At 31.6% G+C, this 26,078-nt stretch overlaps 2 protein-coding genes across 7 annotated transcripts; one reads left to right on the top strand and one right to left on the bottom strand.

The window, feature by feature from the left end:
- Positions 1-3,227: 3,227 nt before the first annotated feature.
- Positions 3,228-15,224, bottom strand: LOC146926395 (uncharacterized). 6 transcript variants are annotated; one of them, XM_085758760.1, is made up of 8 exons: positions 14,796-15,224; positions 14,555-14,662; positions 11,320-11,358; positions 10,456-10,617; positions 8,147-8,423; positions 7,811-7,945; positions 6,555-6,670; positions 3,228-3,450 (listed from the first exon to the last, which is right to left on the bottom strand). In XM_085758760.1, the coding sequence occupies exons 5-7, from the start codon at positions 8,347-8,349 to the stop codon at positions 6,661-6,663; spliced, it is 348 nt and encodes a 115-aa protein (XP_085614886.1). In that variant the 5' UTR covers positions 8,350-8,423; positions 10,456-10,617; positions 11,320-11,358; positions 14,555-14,662; positions 14,796-15,224; the 3' UTR covers positions 3,228-3,450; positions 6,555-6,660. The 6 variants fall into 6 exon arrangements, 5 of the variants coding, with proteins under 5 accessions (XP_085614886.1, XP_085614885.1, XP_085614889.1 ...); XM_085758759.1 differs by having other exon boundaries at positions 8,147-8,457; positions 14,796-15,223; XM_085758763.1 differs by having other exon boundaries at positions 8,147-8,457; positions 14,888-15,223.
- A 1,316-nt stretch (positions 15,225-16,540) lies between these two features.
- Positions 16,541-17,750, top strand: LOC146926394 (glutathione S-transferase T3-like). Its single transcript, XM_085758758.1, has one exon. The coding sequence runs from the start codon at positions 16,577-16,579 to the stop codon at positions 17,588-17,590; it is 1,014 nt and encodes a 337-aa protein (XP_085614884.1). The 5' UTR covers positions 16,541-16,576; the 3' UTR covers positions 17,591-17,750.
- The last annotated feature ends 8,328 nt before the right edge of the window (positions 17,751-26,078 follow it).

The raw sequence follows: 26,078 nt of genomic DNA, 5'->3' as shown, positions 1-26,078 counted from the left end.
ATCATAGTCATACCCTACCATGATTTTAGTTTTTTTTTTCCTTCAAACACAATCATTAAACTTACATGTCCACTTTACAATCACATTAATATTTTACTGAGTAATGCTAACAAGTGACTTTAAATAGAAAAAATCAATTTTTAAAATTTTAGATACGTTACAATTAGTTTTTACTAACTAATAATTTACAATCAGTTTTTAAAATTCAAGAAACTACAAATAGAAACGCCTACAAAAATCAGTTTTCAAAATTTTACGGTTTTGAATATATCATATTTAAGATAAAGTTTTAGTTTTGAACTTCTTATCAAGTATCAATAGAACATTTGTTAGTATTTTCCTATTGTATTTATAGAACTCTAAATATCAATTTAATGTGTTGTTTAGTATGAAACCTTAAGAAGAGCTGCGTTGTTAAAATTCAATGCTTTGAATTTTTTTTTTTTAAAGTTAGAAAAATTATATTAACTAGCGAAAAGATGCACACTCAAGTGTGTTTCTTTCCACTAATTTTTATTGCGCTAACGTTTGAAAATTATGAACAGTGTTTTTTTATGAAATTTTGATTAAAAGTAAAAATATAAATGCTTTTTGCTTTCAATTTATAACAAATCAAACTAACAATGATTATCTATTTCAACGACACCAACAATATAATAAAAAAATATAATCTAAATTCTTATTTTCTTAATGACACCAACAACAATCTTTATTATAGAAAAAGTTGTTTAATGGTATAATTGAGGTAATGAAAAATTAAGTATAAATATATTCATCTAGCTTTTTTACACTTTTTAAAAGATAAATGAAAAAAATTGGACATATATATACTCATATCGTATTTGTTACACTTTTATTTTAATATTTGAATTTACTCTTATCTATTTGTTATATGTGCTATTCGTATTGAAAGTTGAGGGTAATTTTGGAAAGAGAAAAAGTCAACCTTAAAGAGGCAAACCATGTTATTTTCTTTATATATAGTATTGATACAATATATTCATTCACGATATAGAACAAATAATTCAACTGGGTTGCATAATGATGTAAGCTTGAGACCTTAGAGTTTGTTTCTTTCAAGATCTCTGATTCGATTTTATCTGGTGTCAATTTTAGTGGACTAATTTGACTTCTTATAAAAAAAATAGAATAAATAAGCTTACAAAGTGTGCTATAATATAATACATGCATTCTAAAACCGCTACTCCATATACTATTACAAGAGTAACAACCTATATCTGTCTTGCTACCGTTTAACGCTATATCTCTACCGTCTTAGTGGAAACATTTTTAGGTCAAATATCACTTTTGGTCCTTTTAGTTTGACAGAACTTTCAAAACTTTCGAAATTTAAAGGACTAATTTGAGAATTATGACAAACTAAAAGGAGTAAAAGTGGTATTTAGCCAAACAATTATAAACAATAAACTGCCTCTTCATTAATTGAAGAATTATTATATTGTATGTTGTAAAGGAATGGTGGTGCTCTATTAATTCTCTTAATATAGAAAATATCTAGAGATAGGCACATAACAGTCTAATAAATTTCAATCATGACTAATCAATTACAGTCGTTGCTACATTAAATGTAGAGATATACGCTATTATAAGAAGAAAAAAAATTATATTTTCGGTTGATTCAATAAATAATGTATGTGGTTTATAATATATACCACATACATCATTTATTAAATGAACCTAAAATGTGGTTTTTTGCTTATAATAGTGATCGGAGGGTATATATATATATAATAGTCTAATACACCCCTGTTGTCGAAATTGAAGGTTGACAAATATTGAGACTATCACGAAAGTGAGTTGCAACGGAAGTTCTTTGGTGAATATGTTAGCAATTTGATAACGTGGGAGAACATTTAAACTCGTACTTGGCCACGAGCAAATTTTTCACGCACAAAATGTATATTCATCTTGATGTGTTTGGTGTATTGATGTTGAACTCATATATGTATACTGACTCACTTTATCACAATAGACCATAGTAGCTATTGTAACTGGGCAATGTAGTTGTAAGAGTAAGTTTTTGATCCAACAAGATTCATATACTATATACATTAGCTAGCTTCTCCTCGGTGCTTGACTTCTGTACTGGACCAAGATAGAGTATGTTGTCGTTTGACAGGCCATGAAATCAAAGATAGGTTAATGTTTTTTAAAGATTGAATTAAAATTTGAATAATGCTAATATGTACGACATATTATTTACATTAATCCCAGAAACAAGTTAACATGCATGACCTTCCTTAACACTGTGTTTGGAATGAGAGAGTTAAGGAAGAGAGAAGTATGAGAGAGAGATTGCAAAGAAATGAGCAATTTCTTGTGTTTGGCATTACAGTAAGATGTTGAAGAGATAACGGATATATGTGGTCCCTACCACTTTTTGCTTTCTTCTCACACGAGCAAAGAAAGAAGAGAGAACCATATATTTTTCTGCACTTTCCATATATACCCTTGTCCTTAGGTACTGCTTGTTCACTACACTGATGGATGAAGTTCCTTGGAGACATGGGCACAAATTTGCCATACTGTGGCTTTTTGAGTTAAGATATATTTTTATTGGCTTGTGCCCGAGTCAAATTAAAAACAAAAATGTTTTTAAAAAAATAAAAGCAAAGTAAATTATTTAATTAATAGTGAAAAACCAAATTTTTTTTTATAGATATCAAATATAAAAATAATAGTATTTTTTTAGTGGATAGTTAGTTGATAGATTAAATTAAATTGGCTAATAAATTAATTTAACGAAAAAAAATCAATTATACAAACTATCTTTGTTAATTTATCCATTAAATAATTTTACAATCATAGGCTTTCTCATTCAAATTTAAAATTTTAACATGGATTGTGGTGGGTTATTAGATAAATTCATTCATTGCTTCTTCTAATTGTATTGTATGTACATATTTTAACATTTTATTCTTTTTTCCTTCTTATTGTCTGCTTTAATGATCACTAATTTGCTAAGTTCTACTTCGAAGCACAATCAATATATAAGTGGAAGTGCGACCATCACAATTCAGTCGTGGAATGTATGTTGTCATTTTGTAGTTTTATTTTTTACAATCTTCTCCATCATTCACGCATCTTCTACAAGATTGAAGCAATCACATGTTGCAATGAAGAACTTAATAATTATGTTTTCATATCCGTTAAAACTAAAATGAAAAATTTGGTAAGACTCATCTTGTGGGAAAGAAGGAAAAAAGGAAACTCAAGATGGGTCTAAAAAAGTACAATTAACAGTTTATATATTACAGATTCTTAACTACATGATCAAAGGAGACATTAGAGAATACGAGTTAGCTAACATACAAGGCCAAAGGTAGCTAACATACAAAAAAGTGATGTTCAATTTGATGTCCATGGTTCAAGTCTAAGAATTGAACACCAACAAAGCATTCGGATCATGAGGATATAGCAATGCATGTACACTACTACAAAAATGGGCTTATATAGCGCTTTTTTTTGGCTTTAGGTAGCGCTTTTGAAGCGCTATTGTAAATGGCGCTGGTAAAGGTAATATAGCGCTTTTTTTTCTGTATAAAGCGCTAGCTATAGCAGGGTTTATATAGCGCTTTATGTCAAAAAGTGCTAGCAAAGGTTATCCTTAGACAGCGCTTTCAAAAATAAACGTCATCTAAGACAAGTTTAAAAACAGCGTTTTTGTTTTAAAAGCGCTATGTAACAATAGGTTTAGATACACTTTATAAAGGAAAAAAAGCGCTAGGAAAAGCATTTATTTTATTTTATTTTTGTCAAAAAAAATTCCTTTCCAGATAGCCTTTTTTTTATTAATTTAAAGTAATATATATATATATATATATATATATATATATATATATATATATATATAAAGTCTGAAATTTAAAGGGAAATGTATATAATTTAGGCACATTATAATTGAGACTATTATTTATCGAATAAAACATAACCATATCATAAAAAATGTATGTATATATAGCATAAAAGTCAGAAATGTATAGCCTCTAATATGGTAACATGGATATCTCTAAGAGTTACAACTAATTAGTTGACATAAAGATCAATATCTTCTATGGTATCATGCAGTCTTCATCTATCTTCTTGGTCTTCTCAACATTTTTATCCAAAACAAGCACGCAAATCATCATTCATTTCCAAATTTCGTTCACTCTCCTCCACCTGAATATATACCAGAAAAAACCATTAAGCAATAACGCTATATTATATTAGAGATAAATTCAAAGTACTACTGATCATGAGTAGAAATTAAAGCAAGATTATAAATTAAAACAACTACGTACCACTTTTAGCAAATATATTTAGAAACATTAAACTCACCTTATTATAAAAAAAAAATCATATAACTTTTAGGCTGATCATGAACCGACACCATTCTTCTTAGATTTCTATTAGTTTATCTTTTGAGTATGTCACACACTTGAAATCATCAATGTACTGTATATATTATAACATTAAAAATAACCATGTTACTTAATAAACTTAATTATACATAGATATTATACTTTAATATAAAAAAACATACCAACTTTGGAATCTCATTTAGTTTTGAAATGAGAATATCTTTCATAAACCTCATCACAAAGTACCCGCAATCTATACCATTTTCTTGGCAAGGACACTACAAAAAATAAAATAATAATTAATTGTATAAGTTAGTTTATTTGGTATGCCATGTAGAAGTCACGATGGATGATTATGGAATTGATTAGTAGGTTATACAAAAGGCATATGCATAGTGTATATCATATTATCACATCATTCAATTAGTTTATTAGAAAATAATTCTAGTCACAAACAAAAAGTGTTATTGTTTATATATATAAAAAAAAAATTGAACCAAAAGAAAAATTATTCATCTTACTAGTTGTGTAGAGTTTAATTAAACCCAAAATCTTTAATAAACAATTGTCAAATTTCAGTAATTATTCATCAAACAAAAATTTTGAATTTTCGATTGTCAAATTCATCCTAATCACTAACAGTGAAGTCTTAAATTTAGTTTGAACCTTGAAAACCTAAAATATCCAAATGAAAATATGAAAAAATTAAAGAATATTTGAGTTAAATTGAGGTAAGGAAAGAATGAAGATGGTACCTGAGATGAAGAATTGAGTATTGAAAAAGCTGTAACCGGTCGACGGCAGCGACGATATGATGCACCGCAATTAAGAGTGAGATAGAGGTGGTTGTTCTGGAATGAATCGAAAGAGACGGTTATGGTTTTGGAATAGATCGAAGGAAGCGAGTGATGGTGATGAATGAATTGATAGATATAGGTGGTTGGTGATGAATGAATCAATAGAGGTGGTGGTTCTGGACTGAATTTCCTACACACGATCTAATGAAAGTTTTGAGTAAAGTAGTTTTGGGTTATGTTATTAATTGCTTTAAAAAATACGTTTAATGAAAATTATGTTATAGTTTTTATTTTATCTTTAGGATGCATTAAAATAGGAATTTCCATTAAAATTGGGATTCTTTGTTACTTTTGAGTATATAACAAAAAGAAGTTACGCTTTGTTGTTAGTGTATAAAGCGTTTTTTTTTGTGTAACAAAAAAAAGCATTTTTTTTTTCAAATATAAATAAAAAAACAAAAAACACAAACTTCACGAAAATTATGTTATAGTTTTTATTTTATCTTTAGGATGCATTAAAATAGGGATTTCCATTGAAATTGGGATTCTTTGTTACTTTTGAGTATATAACACCATTAAAATTGGGATTCTTTGTTACTTTTGAGTATATAACAAAAAGAAGTTACGCTTTGTTGTTAGTGTATAAAGCGTTTTTTTTTTCAAATATAAATAAAAAAACAAAAAACGCAACGTGCAAAGTAGGATTTATGGAAAAGTAGGATTTAGTGGGACCAGGACATTTGATTTGTTTTTTTAGTTTGGATTTGTTTTTTGGGAAAAAGTTTAGATTTTTTTTTTTTTTAAAAGTTTAGGTTTAGTTTGTTATATATAATATACATAACAAAGGTTTGTTATATATATGATAAAAGAATTAAAAAAGGTTTGTACCAAATTTTTTTTTAAAAAAAAAGGTGTGCTTTGTTACTGCAATCCATTTTTCATTTTTTTTTTGAAAGATGCAATCCATTTTTCATAAAAATTCAAAAAATATTTGAAATATGCTATGCAGGGGATCGAACAGGGGACCTGTTAGTTAATGTACATTAAATCAGTTAATAAAATGGCGCTTTTTTTAACCTATACGCGCTATCTTTCTCAAGCATACAATAGCGCTTTTTTTAACCTATAAGCGCTATTTAAGGTTGATTTATATATAGCGCTTTTCATAAAAAGTGCCATATACGATTAATCTTGTTTTTTATTTAAATAACTATTATTTTTATTTAGCCTATATTGACGCTTTCAATACAAAGCGCTATATATACTTAAAATGATAGATAGCGCTTTTTCAAAAAAGCGCTAGCTAAGACCTCCGTGTTTTAATTTATAGCGCTTTAGTGTTAAAAGCGCTATTTATGAGGCGCTATATTTTCCCAATTTTGTAGTAGTGGTAGCTTCATCGGATCGCGAGGAACCCAGGGTACAAGATCTTTTTTATAGACTTCCAGATGTTGCCTCGGAGGATTAAAAGGAATAAGAAGTGACTCCTTAGCCCCATCCTAAGGGTGGCTGCCACAAAAACATATGTTAGACTAAAAGTTCAACTAAAAATAAAAACTGTCAATCAAATTTGTTAAAAAAAACATGTTGACTCATGCATACAAAGAACTACATACATGTCCAGTTCAAATAATGGTAAGGAGCAAGGAAATATAAGGACAAAAACCAACTTTGCATGATCATACAAAACTGTGTGCATAAAAGCAATTAATATTCAACATTTCAGTAGTCACGTTAAATCATTGGACTCGATAATTATATGCTGCAACTTAAAAAATATTTTAAAACAAACAATTTAAAAATTAGAATCCTATATATTAAGGGATCCCCTGATATGGACCTCAATTTAAAAGGACCATAGGTGAACCTTACTAAATTAAGGGCTGTAAAGGGTACCAATTTTGTGGGACCGGTTTCCATCTTGTGTATATAAATTTTGTACTCTTTCTCTAATGTGTAAAACTCTTTCATTTCAAACCCACCCTCAAAATTAAGCAGCTGTATATAAATTGGTTAGGGTTATCTAGTCTAGTTACATAAATGGCTGTGCAAATCACAACAAATAGATCTGAATTTCTGGACATTTCAAGAACTATAGGCAATGCTTTTCCCTCGTTTCAAAGAATAATCTTATGTTTTCTCCATTATCAACAACGGTTGTTCCCTCCTGATAAAAAAAAAAATAACCTCGTATTTGTGCTAGTACTATCTGCAATGGTAGGTTTTAAGTTGAGATTTTCGAAAGGGGAAAAAATTAAGCTTTTAATTTTCATTTCAATGGTGCAAGAATTGTAAATGGAAACGAGGAAAAACTATAAACAAATCGAAACTAATAAAATAAAGAGAGGGTTGTTCATGGGTTCGTTACTTTCTCAGTCATCAATAGAAACCATGAACCATTTCAATTGATGAACGAAAAAGTTGTCAGCAAAAAATCTAATGCACAACTTTCCCTTGCATACAATAAGTGAAAGTGAATATTGATTAAAAAGCTTTTTAAATATGATGACCGGTTGTAGCAGGACATACAAGAAGGTTCATTGGTGGACACCATATATTAACCTTTCAAAGGGCTATTTGCATTAAAAGGGTCATTTGTATTAAGCAATTCCTATGAAATACTAAAAGTAATACTGCAGTGAAGAGTACCTCAGATTCAATAGTTGTAAGGGCTCAAGAGACGGTGAAGGTGAAGAGTATTGTTGATGCGATGACGGTGAAATGAAGAGTACTGCTGATCCGGTGACGGTGAAGGTGAGTACTACTGATCCGGTGACCCCTCGGCTACATAAAAAGCATGGTGGCTGCCATAAATACAATGGTCAAGCCAAAAGTGCAACTAAAAATAAAAATTGTCGATCAAATTTGTTAAAAAAAACATGTCAACTCATGCATACAAAGAACTCCATACATGTCCTGTTCTAATGCACTGAGCAATGCCATAAAAAATGGTAAGGAGCGGGGAAATATAAGGACATAAATTACCTCGGATACCACTGATCTGGTGAGGGGTATGAAGATGAGAGGTATGAAGGTGGTGACGAGTACCTCAGATCAAAGGAGTAATCCTTATTCATTGGGGAGGCAACAAGTCTCCATGGTGACGATGTTTGTACCACCATATCAAACATCGGAGACAGAAATATCTTCCATGGTGGCGATGTATGTGCCTCCATAACAGCTTCCATATGAGCTGGTGCAGCTGAAGGGAAGCTGCATCACCCTTCCTTGATTTTGGTGATGATTTTAAACTTCAACAAAACTAATAGTAACAGAGCTATCACATATACGACATCGTGGTTGAAAATCAAATAATAATAATTAATAGATATACAAAATCAATAGAAGTCATATTTCTAATCATGTATAACAAATTACAAAAAATATCAATGAATGCTAAACTTCCCAAATTACCAATGTTAATTTATCATGTGCCAAATATTACATATTAAAGCGGACATTACCAACAAATTACATGAATGCTTTAGTACATGAATCAGCCCCATTCTCCATGACAGTGTACCAATCTATTAAATTCCAGAACTAAAAGCAATGTACTATATGTAACTTTCACAAAATTGACCGTTTTGTATCAATGTCAAATGATGGTAACCGCATCCTAGCCAGTTGCTTAGACTCTACCGTGCTTCTTCTAGATAGATATGTTTACTACATTTGGGGAACATTTACTATGGTTCTATATGCCGGTTAGATTGATTGTCCTTTCTTGTGACAGAACCACATGGGAACTATTACAAGAATATAAAGGACACACCAATAAGGTTAGTCTACCGATGACTTCTGGTTATAGCATTTTCAAATATTTCTCATATATAGCTTTACTTACCAATCAAGGAAGATTGCAGATGCATGCTCTCAACTTTTAAATGTAATATTTTTTTAATAAACTATTTAGAATTAAATCCAATCCTACATTCATGTCAGTTCTATACATTCAAAGAAAATTATGTATGGCTCACTTTATTCTACTAAAAATTTGCATATTATTAAATGCACAGACGTATAAATATTAATAACAATTTTGGACATTATAGCAACTATTTTTCTAAAGTTAAAACTATATAATAGAGGACATAATACACCAACGTATGCCAAGAAAAGAGATAAAAGTAATGAGAGAAAACTCTAGAAGAAAGAAATAAAACTTCCTTTTCAACTACTAAAGTTAAAAATTGTTTTCCACTCTAATCACCATTACCTATGTTTATATTATCAAACAAACCAATTTGATGCTTCGAAGTAACAATAATTTATGCTCTAATGATCTTACCCAAAGGACAGTACTTAAAACAAGCTTCCCTAATTTGTTCATATCAGTTCAAAATTGTGTAAAAGCTTCAAGTGAACATGTTATTTTTTTGTTCAGGTTTTAATAAAAAAATTATTTGCTTTATAAAAAAAAATATGTTCTTTGCAGGTTTTTTTTTCCTTAGGTTCTAATAAAAAAAAATTATTTGCTTTATAAAAAAAAAATCTCGGAGTAATAATCATTTTAATTCTTAAATATGTAACGAGTAGCCACAATAATTTTACAATGTATTAAAAGTCTAAAATAATATCTGATTGTGCACTTCGTTAGTCAAAATAGTTCCTAATATTTAAATAGTCCATCAACACGGACATTAATTCTATTCAACTTATACTACACTAACTAAGTATTTCTAAGGACTAATATCTAACTAAGTATTTCTAAGGACTAATATCTCTATAAGTAAGTATATTAAGAGATTAATGTGACAATATTAATAAGACTATTATCGTGCATAATAGCAGACTATTTTAAAATTTTGATATATTTTTTTTTTGACAAGATTTAAAATTTTGATATATTAAGAGACTATTTCAATCTTCCTATTAAGGGATAAAAAGATTATTATCCCAAAAATCAACTAAGAGGCTGTAAAAATTGTGTTATGTTGTTAACGATGACCTCAACAAATATTACTAATCCCTCCAACTAACACGCTACGTACTTAAATATCTATGGAATATTTATAGTAGACTCAAGTTTTTTTATTAAATATCTAGAGAGTGAATTTATATTAGACTCAGTTAAAACAATTTAATTTTCCCTTTATATATAGTAAGAAAGCTTCGGAACTTTATTAAATATCTAGAGAGTGAATTAATATTAGACTCAGTTAAAACAATTTAATTTTCCCTTTATATATAGTAAGAAAGCTTCGGAACACTTCGCTGAACCCATATACATATTTATTCACGTCGCTTGATAAAAAAACAAGGGTGTTATTCAAATAAGCTGCAGTATTTACCTAATAGATTTTTCAACATTGTTGTCGTGGGCATTTGAGACGACCAAACCAACAATGCGATCTCTACATCCATTGCAAGGAAATTAGCTAGAACCCCACTGAAGTTTTGTTTGATATAATGGGCGACTTCCGCCTTTGTAAGCAACTGCTTCATCCTTCATCCTTTAAAAAAAAAAAATTTAGATATATAGTTTTTTCTTGAAACATCGAAACTTACAACATGAATCTATCTTTTCTAATCAGTTCATATTCTATAAATCATTTGGCGAACAGTCTTATCTCAATTTTTTTTTTCTTTCGTTTCTTTTTTGTTTTTGTTTTCTTCATTTTAAAAATGAAAAACAGTTAAAGGGACCAAACGAAAACGAAATCAAATCTATTTACTCTCTAAAGTCATTTCACCCCACTTAATTCATTTTCATTATGCCTTATAGATAGACGATTCTAGATATTAAATTCATTTTCTAGAAAGTTTGTTTCATGAGTTGTACCAAATTATAAATTTAAAAAAATATATATATATATATATATATATATATATATATATATATATATATATATATATATATAGGGTTATGATAGAAGACACCTTTTGTGAAGGTGTCTTTTATCAAGTTACTCTATGAGCATTTGCGAAAAGACACCAACTTACTTTTATGAAGGTGTCTTTTAGCAAAGTTATAACTAAAAAGTGAAAATCACACCTTAAGGTGTGACTTGATAAAAGACACCACCAAAGGGTGGCTTGTAACAAAACCCATATATATAGGGTTATATATCCTAGCATTGATACAGAAAGAAAGAAAAGAAAAAGTGATACATATTAAAAAGAGTAGTAATGGATAGAGTTTGAAATAACCTTACCTGATTTAGCTAAAATTTGAATGAATGAATGTAGAGGAGCTGAAAGGAGAAAGAAGAAAAAACACAAGAAAATCAAAAGCTAAAAAAAGGACGTGAATGGAGAAACAAGCAAAATGAATGGAGCAAAATGTCTGTTTGAGGGACCAAAGTGTCATTTTTGCTCTTTAGTACAAAAATGGCTGGGGCCTTCACAAGTTGCGTAAAGCTAGAACCAACAGTTACCCTAATTTCTTCCATCCATTATGGAATTTTTTTTACAAAGAAACATGTTGTATTAGTTTTGCTTACCTCCCCCACTTCACTGTTTCTTTCCCTCGTTAAACCACCCCTTTTTGTTGCTAGAAAACACAACAAGGGAATGCTTTATTTGAGAAGGTGGATTCCACTATGTTTATGAAATATTTATTAGTTATATTTATTTATATGAGACTTTTGTGGGGCACTTTAGTTTTCCTTTTTAACGTCCTTATTCACTTGTTAAAATCAACTCCAAAGACATAATATATGCTTCCTTTTATTTACCTATAGTCGACACATTAATTAAACTTGCGACATGGAGATGGTTACTTGACTATGCTTATGGTAGATTTTTCGAATGCTTTCAACTTGGTAGACAGGTCGGCACTGCTACGTGAGGTGAGATTGAGATGCCCATCTATTTCTTTATGGGTTGAGTTTCTTTATGGACAGGCAGCGAGATTATACCTTGGTGATGGTCATATTATGTCTGCTACTGGAGTGCAACAAGGCGACCCATTAGGACCGCTCCTTTTTGCTCTTGTATTGCACCCTCTTATTCATCAGATTAGAGATAGTTGCAAGCTTCTTCTTCATGCTTGGTACCTTGATGATGGGACTGTTGTAGGGGATTCAGAGGAGGTGGCTAAAGCTTTAGACATCATTCGGGTCTTTGGGCCAGAATTGGGCCTTGAATTGAATATTCGTAAGACTGAGATCTTTTGACCTTCATGTGATGGTAATGAGCATCGTGGGGGGTTGTTCCCTGCGGAGATTGGGAGGCCGACATTGGGGTGAAATTGCTCAGAGGAGCTGTTAGCCGAGATAAAGGTTTTATTGAGGGGTTGGCCATGAAGAGAGCTTCCAGGGCGGCTGAGTTAATGCATCTTCTTCTTCAGTTACGGGATCCTCAGAGTGAGCTTCTTCTACTTCGATCGTGCATGGGTATTGCCAAACTTTTCTTTGGCTTAAGGATGTGTCAACCGATTCACATGGAGGAGGCGGCTATGTTGTTTGATAAAGAGTTGCGTGAAGCGGTTGAGGACATTGTGGTTGGTGGAGGTCCTTTCTTTGGGGACCTTCAATAGAGGTTGGCTTCTTTACCTATTAGGTTTGGAGGGTTGGGTTTGTACTCAACATTAGAGGCTTCTTCGTACGCTTTTGTGGCTTCTAGGGCACAGTCTTGGGTGCTACAAGATCATATTTTGAGAGACAGTAGGTTATGTGGCATGGATTCAGATTATGTTAGCGGTTTTACTAGCAAAGACACTGTCCCTCCTAAAGCACAACATGTTTTGGCAAGTGCTCTTTTTAGTAAAAGTGGTCAGGATATGGAAGTTATGTTTGACATTACCACAAGACAAAAGGCAATTTTTGGATGTTTGCAAGCAACACATGCTCAGGATTTTCTTCTAGCTATCCCGATTGATGGGTTAGATCAGCATATGTCACCAGTGAAGTATCGTACTATCCTTAGATATCGTCTTATGATTCCACTATTTCCTATTGATGAGGTGTGCCCTGTTTGTCGTAAGGCGTGCCTGGATACTTTTGGGGAGCAAGCCGTTCACTGTAAGGAACTTCCCGGCTTTAAGTACTTTTTGATATTTTCAGATGGGCGGGGATATCAGTGAAGAAGGAGGCGCTTGTGAACTTCCTGACTGACCCACTAGATAGAAGATCAACACTCAGGCCTGCGGACGTTATGGTGTACAGATGGGTTGATGGAAAACATGCTTATGTAGACTTGACTGGGGTTTCACCACTAGTGGGATTAAGTGTCGGACCTTTTACCGTAGGACAAACAGCCCTAAAAGCTGCGTCAAGTAAAGTGGCCAAACATGAGAAAGCGTGTTCTGACAATCAACATGCTTTTATACCATTTGTTTTTGACATTTTTGGTTTCCTATCACCTGAGGTTGTTGACCTTCTACATAGTGTTCAAAAGGTCATGCATAGCAATGTCATGTCTCCTAGGTCCATGAATGTTGTGTTCACGAGGATTGGTTTTGCAATCCAAAAAGGTCTAGCGACGCAGCTTGTTGCCCGTTTGCCATCTATTCAAGTGTAAATAATGATTTATATATATATACATGATGAAAACTCTTAAGTTCCTCATTATGACTTTTGTACAAGGTTTATTTAGTTAAAAATGTTAGGTTTCCTGCCACAAAAGAAACTTAAGCGACAAAAAAATAATACTCAAGCATTATTATCATATATACATGTTCTATATATTGCAAAATTGTGTTCATCTAAGAGTTTTCTTACTTTTCACATTCTCATCAATATTATTTAAAACAACATAAAGTATAGATATATTGCAGAATTGTGTTCATCAATATAATCTAAGATAGAAAATTCCTAACTCAAACGTATTTTCATGTTTTTTTTTTAAAAAAAAATATGTTTTATAAATCAATCTATTTATTCACTAAAGTCGTTTCACCACCACCTGATCCATGTTCTTTAAGCCTTATAGATATTAAATTCATTTTCTAAAGAGTTTGTTTCATGACTTGTACCAAATTATAACTTTACAAACAAAAAACCAAAAAAATTACACCCGATTCTTTTGAATACACAAACAAACTCCTATCATGTTCTTCTCGACCAAAAGTAACCTTAGGACCATTGACAACTAAAATGTACTTTTTAGGATGATTTCTTAGTAATTCCAAAAAGATAGGATGAAAACATGCAAGTAATGGGGTGGGGCTTCAGCGTCTTTGGCTTCGGTGTCTTTCGGTGCCTTTGTCTCTATCTCTCTCCTAACCAATAATTATCTCTCATCAAAATAATTTATTTTAATCATTCAATCATCACTCTCTTTCCTTTAAAATACACTAAAGTCACGCAACACAAAGTCACCCAACACAAAGTCACCGAAGCCCCTCCCCAAGTAATGAATAGAATAAAAAAATAGATAGGAATCCAAGAAAAGAAAGTAGAGCAAGTGACGAACAAAATGCAAATATAGACACGGCTTTATATTTACCTATTTACCGATTCCACTCATGCCCAAGTAAGCTCCACATTTGTGGAGCCATAGCACACCTCGAACGTCATTGTGTTCTCCGCCAAGGTTCCTGCGCACCATCTCCTACTGTAGCAACAAAATACATTAAGATACTACAATGACCAGACCATACAAATCCTTCATTCATGAAGTGTGTGTGACTCTATATAGACATGTTACATGGCTGCTATACTAAGCACACAATGGTGTGTATATATACCTTAATTTCTTGACAAAATACATTAAGAAGTAAATTGCAGGGCTGATCTTCTTTAGCAATATGTGTGTTACTTTGACAAAATACGTTAATACCTTGTTTTTGTTAGTATATGAGAAGGTTTTCTTGTGATGTTGATGTTGGGGGTGGAAAAAAAAATTGTGTTAGTGATTTTTAGATTATTGGGTGGATCAAAGAGCCAATATTCTTAAAACTTTTACAAAGGATTCTTTGTGAGAAGCACTCACTGTTTAGAAAAACAATTGCCAAACGGGGTTTAGTGAACGTTTCTGAGGTTTAGAAGAAGGCCATGGAGGGAGACGATTAGAAATGAAGAACTAGAAGTAGAAAAATGAAGGGTGAGAGTTGCAGAAAAATGAGATACTCCTATATATTAGAGGACAGCGGTGGTGTGGTTTTTATTACAACAAATTAAGTCAATTAGTCAACATTTTCTTTTATGGTGCCGTGAAGAAGTGTCCAAAAATACTGCAAAGCTGAACAAATTGTAATGAATGAATCTAACCTATCACCATGGGAATCTTGCAAATTAAAGCTTTGGGCAACTTGCATGTCTCTTGTCAGTTTTTTGTTGTACTTTAAAAGCATTTACAATAGAGACTTTTAATTTAGAAGTCATAAACGGAACCCACTAACCGACCTGTACACATTACTCCCTCCGTTTCAAAATACATGTCCAAGTCAACCACTTCACATATGTCAATGCATAATTTTAACTCTTAATATCTTTAATTATCTAAAATAAAAAATTATAAAAATTTAATATTTTGAAAATATTTGTCGAGACAAATCAAACAACATCTTACATACATTGCAAAAATTAGGAAATATTTGTATGCATACATTACTTAAATTGGACATGTTACAAATCAAATAATTATCTAAAATATTTTTAAGTAATATTTGTATGCATACATTACTTAAAAAGTATGGTCAAAGTAAGTCAAGTGAATAGTGCACATTGCAAAAATTGGACATGTATTTTGAAACGGAGGGAGTATTTTATTACTTCCTCTGTTTTTAATTATAACCAAATTTTGAGTTTTAGGTTCATTCAATTAATAATATGTGATTTATAATATAGATCATATACATCATTAATTGAATGAAGTTAAAAATCAAAATTTGTTTATAATTAAAAACGGAGGGAGTATAACTTTTTATTAACATTACCTAATAAGTACATTCCAAAAATACAATGATTATTTTAATAAAAAGTAGTATGGTCCACTTAAGAATGGGGTCTTAAGTGAGACACTGGGTCTTATAAGAGCATCCACAATGGTGAGGTCTTCACCATTTAAGACCTAGTACCTAATAGGTACCCCCATTGTGGGAAAAAAAATTGAGGGTCTTAAAAGGTGCAAGGTCTAAATTAAGACCTCATGCTTAAATGGACCCACATATCACCTTTTTATTAAAATAATAATTTTTATGGTTTGTTTTTATTAAAAGATGACCGTTGCAATTTGTACCGTTGCACCATTGCTCTGCACTGTAGACATATATATTCATTCCTCTCCGTACAGTACACATACTTGTCTTGTTTAATTCCTGCAAAATATATTCCTCCGTATTGTACAATTTCTACAATGAATCCAAACCAAAATAATTTCTACAATTTCATGTCTAATTTTCAATCTCCTCCTAATCCAAATTTTCAAAATACTCCAAATTTTCAAAATCCACCCTTTAATTCAAATTCACAAAACAACCTAAATATTGGCAACTTTCCATTTTGTACACCTCCATATCAAATTCCTATGTTTCAATCCTCACCTTCTATCCCCACATTTGATCAAGGAACTTCAATGAGTATTGCTACAGAACAAGAAACAACATCTCAAGCGTCTCAACAAATTCAAAATCCATCATTTTCCTCTCAAGTTGGGTTAGATAATATTGAGGTTAATGATGAAGAAGAACCAACAGCTCAGATTTCTTCAAAAGAAACAAAAACAAAGGAGAAAATATATAGAGAAAGGTTTACCACGGAGGAAGATACACTTCTTATCCAATCATGGTTAAATATTTCTAAAGATCCAATTGTGGGGGCAAACCAAAGAGCAAGTTCTTTTTGGAAGAGAATTACAGATAATTATAATCAATACCGTGGTCATTTGAAAGAGAGAGAGTTGAATCAAATTAAATGTCGATGGTCAAAGGTGAATTTGATGGTTCATAAATTTGCAACTTGCTACAAACAAGCCTATTCAAGAAAGAAAAGTGGTAGCTCTGAAGACGACATTATGCAAGATGCATTGGCAATTTATGCTCATGATAAGCGTTCACGTTTTATGTTAGTGCCAGCATGGAAATTGCTAAAAGATGAACCTAAATGGTCATGCCAATTTACTGAAGAATCCAACAAGAGAACAAAGAATTCTGCTTCAGGAGCCTACACATCCTCTTCTAATCCGGACACGCCTACAAGTGGTGACCCCGGACAATACAACTCAAGTGAAAGTAGAGTGGTTCGTCCGATTGGGACAAAAGCAGCTAAAAGAAAGGGAAAAACAAAAGCAAATGAAACACCTACTGTTCATGTGGATCTAACTAGGATGGAAGATGCACAACAATCAAAAGCTCTAGCTTTAGAAGATATTGCACGTGGTGTGCATGAAGGTAACAAGTTGAAGGAAAAAGAATTGCAAATTAAGGAAAGAAATGATGAGCTTCACTATCTCTTGATGGATACATCTAGGATGACAGAGGAACAAGTGCAAGCTCATAAAGTGTTGTGTAAAATTATTAGAGAAAAATATGAACTTGTGTAAAATTATTAGAGGAACAAGTCCAACTAAGTCCAACTAGCCGTTTCATCATAAAAAGAAGTCCAACTAGCCGTTAGAGGAATGGTGTAGAATTCTTATTAATTAATGATGTTTATTTAATTCCAACTAGCCGTTATGCCACACTAGCCGTTATGTAATTTCAATTTAATCAATGATGTTTATCTTTTAATCGTTGTGGTCTATCTCTATATATATTCTTCACATGCTGATTCATTTCCTCACCTCTCAATTATCCCAATATTTCCACAAAGTTTCATTACTTTTATGACAGAACATAGACTTTTATTACTACCTCTTAAAAATTATCCTTCATCCCAAATTCTTCACAAACTTTTGTTATTGTTTCGATAGAACAGAAACCTTTACTACCTCTTGAAAGTTATCCTTTAAATGGACAATCTTGATTGGGAGCAATTTCAAGATTTGATAAATGACGAGGAAGAAGACCAGTATATGAAGATTGTCATGGAGCAGCTACAACAACAACGAGTCTCCGTGCGTTCACGAACTTACATTGAAAGGAATCGTGAAGAAGGACATGCTCGATTATTCAATGACTACTTCTCTGACAATCCGGTATACACAGAGGAGCAATTTCGTCGAAGATTTCGAATGAGGAAGGATGTTTTCCTTCGCATTGTAGAAGCTCTTGGCAATCATGATGCATAGTTCCTAATGAGATCTGATGCAACCGGAAGAATGGGACTTTCCCCGCTGCAAAAATGCACTGCTGCTATACGTATCTTGGCATATGGATCACCGGCTGATAGCGTGGATGACTATGTACGAATTGGTGAAAGTACGGCAATGGAATGCTTAGATAAGTTTGTAAGGGGTGTCCATCAAATATATGGAGCTGAATACTTAAGAAAACCCAACAACAATGACATTCAACGTCTACTACAAATAGGGGAGGCACGTGGTTTTCCAGGTATGTTAGGTAGCATTGATTGTATGCACTGGGAATGGAAAAATTGTCCAGTGGCGTGGAAAGGTCAATTTTGTCGTGGTGATCATGGAAAACCTACAATAATGCTTGAAGCAGTGGCTTCACAAGATTTATGGATTTGGCATGCTTTTTTTGGGGTTGCGGGGTCTAACAATGATATCAATGTGTTAAACCAATCTGATGTATTTGCAAGTGTTTTAGAGGGACAATCCCCTAATGTGCAATATACGGTAAATACAACCCAATATAATATGGGGTATTATTTAGCTGATGGTATTTATCCGGAATGGGCTACACTTGTCAAGACCATTCCTTTGCCACAAGGAGATAAAAGAAAATTGTTTGCACAACATCAAGAAGCGGCAAGAAAGGATGTCGAGCGTGCATTTGGAGTGCTTCAATCTCGATTTGCGATTATACGTGGCCCTGCGCGTAATTGGCACATGGATACAATTAAACATATATTATATGCATGTATCATATTGCATAACATGATTGTGGAAGACGAACGACACACATATGCCGGTCATTTTAATTATTCTTATGATCAACATCCCAACAATGATTATTCTACAAGTGACATATATAACGGTCCTCATCCAAGTCTTGCACCATACCTACAAAGGAGATCACAAATTCAAGATAGGCAAACTCATCTTCAACTTCAACATGATCTTGTGGAGCATATTTGGCAACGTTTTGGACATGATAATCAACCAAATTAGTTTGAGAGCAAATTAGTTATTATTTTAATTATGTAATTTTAGATTTTCGAAAATTAGTTATTGTTTGTTTTAATTACGTAATTTTAGATTTTAGAAAACTTGTTATTGTTTTAATTATGTAATTTTATCATCATTTTAAATAATTTGTAATTTTTAATATTTGGCAATATTATTATTAATTATTTTTCAAACTTTAATTATTTTTCAATCTTTTAATAAACTACGGTTCATATAAACTTTGTAACTTAACATTTTAATCAATTTAATATGATAAAATAGATAATAATGTATTAAATAAATAATTATTGATGGGACCCATTTAAGACATTTTGTTAGAGGGTCTCCATTGGAGTGGTTGAGTACCTATTAGGTACTATTATTAAAAAACAATAAAAAAGTGATGTGTCAACGTGGGACCCGTTTAAGACCTCACAATTGAGTGTCTCCATTGTGGATGCTCTAAGACCCCTAAAAAATATTTTTCCATTGTGTTACCTATTAGGTACAGTGTCTTGAATGGTGAATAAAATAATACTAAAGATTTGACAATTTTTTTCTCAAATAACTCTTCTCAATTCTTTATATTAAGAAATTCAATTTCAATTTCCTTCATCAACAAAACTTAATCCCAATTCAACTCAATTCGTTTCAATCCCAGCAACAAAAACCACTAATTCCCCTACAACCTCATTTTTTGAGATGATGAAGAGTGTCGTTGTTGTTGAAGGGAGATTGTGAGAAGATCGATGTTTTTGGGGAGAGAAGAAGGGCATTGTCTTTGATCTGAATATGAAATGGTTGTGGAGAAGAACAAGATGTTGAAAGAGCCATGTGTTGCTAGTTGCTACAGTCACCATATATGAGGGGTTGTTGTTGAATCTGAGTGTTGTGTTGCTATTGTATTAATTTCTGCTGGATTGATGATTTTAATGTTGTTTAATTGATTTGATGATAGTTGTTGTTTATGAATTTTTATTTTTTGGGTTTTTCTCATGAATATTGATGAATTTGAGTTGAAGATGATGAAGATTACTAAGGGAGAAGATGAATGTATGAATATGATTGATGAAGATGAAAATATTGAAGATGAAGAAGAGGAAAAAAATTAGGTGTTGGTGGTACATCGTAAGGTAAAATAAACATGTCTAATCCAATGGTTCTCTTTTTAAAATAAAATCAAACGGTTGAAATTAAAATAATTAATAGGATCTATGGTGGACTACTCCTAAGGTTGGTCCACCATAGACATCATTTGGGGTTAAACTTAACAGCAGGGATTTATTTGACAAACGGAGGAAAATGTGAGGGACAAAAATGTCATTTTTATTAATTGTGGGACCAAAATGAAAACAAGAAATTAAATAAGGGGTCAAACGATCTAATAAGCCATTAAAAAAGGGTTTAACATTTTTTTAGGGTTAAATATGTTTTTGATCCCTATAAATATGTCAACTTTTCGTTTTGATCCCTCTAAATTTTTCTTTTACTTTTAATCCTTCAAAAAAATTTAATCTTCACTTTTTGTCTCTCCCTTAAAGTAAACTCATATGTAGAATTCATATTTTTGAATAAAATTTTGCAGAAAAATTCATAATATTATAAGAAACTTTCCCAAAGAAAATTATAATTTTTTAACAAATCAAGAATTTTTATATTTTTGACGGTTAATTCATATTTAATTTATGTTTTGTTAAAAAATTCTAATTTTTGTTGGGAATGTTTTTTACAATATTCTACACATTACATTAAAAAAAATACAAAAATTAACTTAAAAACATGGACCAAAAGTAGTGATTGAAAATTTTATAGGGACTAAAAGTTGAAGAAAATTTTTAGAGCGACTAAAACGAAAAGTTGATATATTTATAGGGACAAAACACACATTTAACCCTTTTTTATATAAAATTAAGGAATTTTAGATTTTATTTCTATTCAAAAAAATTATATGTTTTCAGTCTTATTTTTGTTAGGTTAAATTTACAAATTTTAAGTATATGGATAGAAATATTAAAATTGTAAGGTTGGATGTTAGGGTTGACGATTGAACCTCGATTCTTCCACTTTATTTGATTGAGTTGTTAATAGTTTATTATTTCTTCTATCTATCCAAAAAAAATTGTTTTATTTATTTTTGTTTGTTAACTAGTTTAGTGACTAGCAATTCACATAATCTTTCCACTTTATTTATGTAAATTTTTAATAGTTTATCATGCCAATCATTTGCCTATCCAAAAAAAATATGTTTTTTTTTGTCAGGTAGTCTAATGGCTAAAAATTCAAATCTTAAGGAGAATAAGTGCGTGTACTTATGCCTTTGCTCAAAAAAAAAAAAAGTGCGTGTACTTATATTTAAACTCCAGTCTCTATATATAACATACAATATCTCTATCAATTGAACTATGCTCGCGAAGCCATTATGTTCTGTTTTTAATTTTTAATGAACACAATTTTAAATTTCTCAAATAGAAAACTAGTTTCAAGAAGGTTCTTTTTAGATGGTGATGTTGGAGGTGAAAAAAATGGCGTGTTAGTAATTTTTAGGACTTTGGGTGGATCAAAGAGCTCGCATATATATTTCTAAAACTGATCGGATGACCAAATAAACAACAAATTATTATTTTGTTAGAAACACTCATTGTTTGTTTGGAAGAACAATTTTCAAAGGAATTTTAATGAACATACAAGTTGTTCTTGAGGTTTAAAGTGAGTACAAAGCAGTGGGAGTAGCACTTGGGTGCCATTAATGGCACCGTGCCATTAAATCCTGGCCATTAATGACACCCACACACACATCACACACACACACACACACACACACACACTTGGGCAATGTGTGGTCCAGATCTAATGGTATGGTGCCATTAATGGCACCAAAGTATTTCCCGAGCAGTGGTAAGCTTCATCATTTTATAAAGCAATTATTATTAAAAACAAATAGCAGGGGTTGATACTTGATAGATATAACATCAAGAGAATTGATATTTGTACAAATATTTTATAATAACTTTATATTTTATATTCATATTATGTTTTTACTTTATTTCTATTACTTTGATTTTTGTGTCAAACGTTACTTTTTCTTAGTAAATTTATGGATGTTCCATAAATTATCGACCAAATGATTGTTCACGTAATACAACTCATGTATTTATTAAAAAATCCACCCTCATTTAAACATTAGAGTAAACGTTGTCATGAAGAGGATGACATGAGAGTATTTCCCACATGAGAGTGACTCAACGTACAGGATGGCATGGTCATGAACAGCTAAGTACTATCGATCCATCAGGGAATCTCGAAGCAACAAGGAAGGGCACAAGAGGAGAAAAAAGGTCTCTCATTCACTAATCGTTTTCCCAATACGTACTAACGAAATTAATGTAAACATACATAGCTGATATAGTTGGAAGCGTAGACTAATAAACGTTAAACTTATATTAAAAAGAAATAAGTTTGCAAAAGAAAAATTTTATGAAAATTGAGTTTCGGAATCCACCAGAAATTGAAAAAACTCTCTAAAATATTATTAATTGAATAAAAATTGTCTCTTAGTCGATTGATGTAAGAGGGTTTCCATAGTACTTTTTGCAAGGTTCCAATGCAATATAAATGAGCCGCCCTCCTCTCCTCATGAATGCACAGTATGAGGAATCTCTTTAATGGCACCTGCATGTGTGAAATTCAAAACTGACCTGCATGTGAAAGGACCACACCACAACGTCTCTTCACTTTAATTGCACAGGTTAATAGTCACTTTAGTCCCTGAATATGTAACAATTAGTCATTTTAGTCTTTCATTGTATCAAAATTTCAAAATAGTCCCTGATTGTGCATTCTGTTAGTCAAAATAGTCCTTGATATTAAAATAACCTCTCAATGTTCACAATAACTCTTTTCATATAGGGACTAAAATGACAATAAACACGAACTTATAAGGACTAATATGACAATAAGTAACTATATTGGAGGACTAATCTGACAATATTAATGAAATATTTTAACATTAAGGACTATTTTGACTAACAAAATGCACAATCAGGGACTACTTTGAAGTTTTGATACATTGAAGGACTATTTTGACTACTCATTACAATTTCAGGGACCAAAGTGACTATTACCCCAATTGAACATTACTCCCTCCGTCGCGGAATATCTGTCCTATTTATTAAAAAAAAGTGTCCCAAAATAATTTGAGTCATTTCAATTTTCAATACAACTTTCATCATTCCCAATACAATATAATTCTAATTAATACTACTTTCATCATTCTCAATTCAATATATTCCACTTTCTCCTTATTTATACATTTTTCTTAATCTATGTGAAAAATCAAACTGGCTTAGATATTCCGGGACAGAGGGTGTATCAATTTTCACACCAAGAAAAAGTTGGAAATGAATGACTTGTGGAATAGGTTGTGATGCACGCACTACATATGGGGTTCCACTTTGGTGCCATAGTTGTGTGTCATTGGTGCCATCTCCACCACACACACACACATCACACACACATCCCCACACCCATCAACACACATCAACGGCTAGGATTGCACCAATGGCACCCAAGCAATGTCATGGAAGTATTTTCCATACATATGGATGGAGTACTATTATTATCCTTGGTCATGTCAAATAATATTTTTTGAGAAATGCTAGCAACACTCTATTTTGAGCACTCTCTCTAGCACTCACTCTTATATTGAGTGAAATCAATGTATGTCACACCACTTTATGTTGGTTCCATTTCCAAAGTGTATGTCCTACATTGATTTCACCCAATAAAAGAGTGAGTGTTAGAGAGAGTGCCCAAAAGAGAGTGTTCATAACATTCCTCATATTATTTTATTCTTGATGAGAAAATATACACGGGGATTAGTCACTTTAATCCTTGAATAGGAAATAAGTCCTCACTTTAGTTCTTGAATACAGATAAATTACAAAATAGTCTCTGAATGTAGACTCTGTTAGTCAATTTAGTCCCTAAATGTAGACTTTGTTAGTCAATTTAGTCCCTGAATGTAGACTCGTTAGTCACTTTAGTCCCTAAAATTGACTAACAGGGTCTACATTCAAGGACTGTTTTGCATTTTCTCTACATTCAGGAACTAAAGTGACTAATTCTCTAAATATATATTATCATCCTTGGTCAAACAACATTAATACAGCATGGAGACGAAATCCTTCTTATCAACAAAGGGATGTTGTTCTTCAAGCACGAGGGACTTGAACTAGTTACTTCTAGATCTAGAATCCGTTGGTCCTCTTACAAAGATTACAGAGAGTAAAGTCTCACGAATCGTCCACTTTCGATTATATAAAATTTATTGGGAAGTACAATCTAATCGTTATTTTTTAGATTAGATCGTAACTTCTGATCGACTTATTTAAGAGATTGAACAATTTGAAAGGTCGGTAGAACAATTAACTTTGAAGTGTTTAGTTTGGATTTTAATGTTTTGGGACAAACACAAATCAATTTGTTCAAACTCGAAGTGGATTTAGTTTGAGTATCACATTTATGATTTCAAATTCGTGAACTTAACTTCTTAAAAAAGACTTTTATTTTTATTAATGCAGTTAAAATTGTAACATCTATAATTTGATATTTAACTACTTTTGTTTTGGTGGTTTTTTGGTGTTGACGCAAGGGTATGCATGTGTTTAGTCAAATGTATATTCTTGCGTCATTACTCCTTGGGTTGATCCATTTGTATTGGGTGGTTTTAAAGGGGTTTTTGTTCGAGCCTGATGATTGTTTGGCAACCGATTTCCCCTTTTGTATTTTTTTCTCCACCCGAGCTTCTTAGTGCTCCTCGCACGGGCTTGTCGGTTAATAATATTTTGCCGTTTCAAAAAAAAAAAACTATTTTTATTAATGTAGTTTGGATTTTTAATATTTTGGGCCAAACTCAAATTAATTTGTTCAAACTTGAAGTGGGTTTAATTTAAGTATCATATGATTTCAAATTCATGAATTTGATTTCTTAAAAAAAAAATCTGACTTTCCTTTATATTAATGAAGCATGAAATTGTGACATTTATAATTTGATCTTTAACTAAATCAAAACACCTTTTAACAAATAAACAAAATGAAATGAATCATTTACTTTATTTTATATTTTGAAGAGCAAAAGTGGTTCGTTTTTGTTTGATAAAAAGGTGTTTCGAATTATAAATTGTCAATTTCATTATAGTTATTGACATTTTCAAGAAATCAAATACAAACTCTTAACTTTTCTCCTATGAACCTCTTATTTTACACTAGTGCTCAATTATCTGTGTGCAGAAAAAGAATTTTAAAAAACATTAAGTTATTAATATACGTTTAAGTGGGCTTTACTATATGTTGCCAAAGCTATTTTACACTACTGCTCAAATATCTACTGATGATGTTAAACCTTCCACATTATCATAATCGTATCTTACGTCATTTAAATATGTCACATTATGATTTATGATGTCTAAAACTTTATGAAAGAAAAAAAAAACTAAGAGATTTTAAAACAAATGATCAATAAATACAAGGACTAAAACTGTAATTAAGAGAAAAAGTTATTTCGAACTATTTTTCTTCTTCTTATATACAAAGTTATAATGCTCGATGTTGAAAAATGTTTCAATATCACTACTACAGAAATGACATTTCACATCAGTGGAAAACGACCTGATATAACTAATGGTGATGTTGTATGTCAACAACATTTCACATCGGGTTGGAATCCGTTGTGAAAAGATCTTTTCCACATCGGGCAGCAAATCACTGATGTGATATTCGATAATTTAAACTAAAGTGTACG

This window comes from Medicago sativa, chromosome 4 (assembly GCF_051527215.1).
Source record: "Medicago sativa cultivar Bolivia chromosome 4, Bolivia_mono, whole genome shotgun sequence".
Lineage (NCBI taxonomy): Eukaryota > Viridiplantae > Streptophyta > Magnoliopsida > Fabales > Fabaceae > Medicago > Medicago sativa.
Note: the sequence above shows the minus strand (reverse complement) of the source record. Positions and strands in the feature narration are given on the sequence as shown.

Excerpts from the sequence above, each read along its gene's own strand:
- LOC146926395 (XM_085758760.1), bottom strand. The coding sequence starts at position 8,349 with ATGGAAGCTGTTATGGAGGCACATACATCGCCACCATGGAAGATATTT. Across the intron at positions 7,946-8,146 it reads CCAGATCAGTGGTATCCGAG|CCGAGGGGTCACCGGATCAG; the intron begins GTAATTTATGTC and ends CTTTTTATGTAG.
- LOC146926394 (XM_085758758.1), top strand. The coding sequence starts at position 16,577 with ATGTTTCAATCCTCACCTTCTATCCCCACATTTGATCAAGGAACTTCA.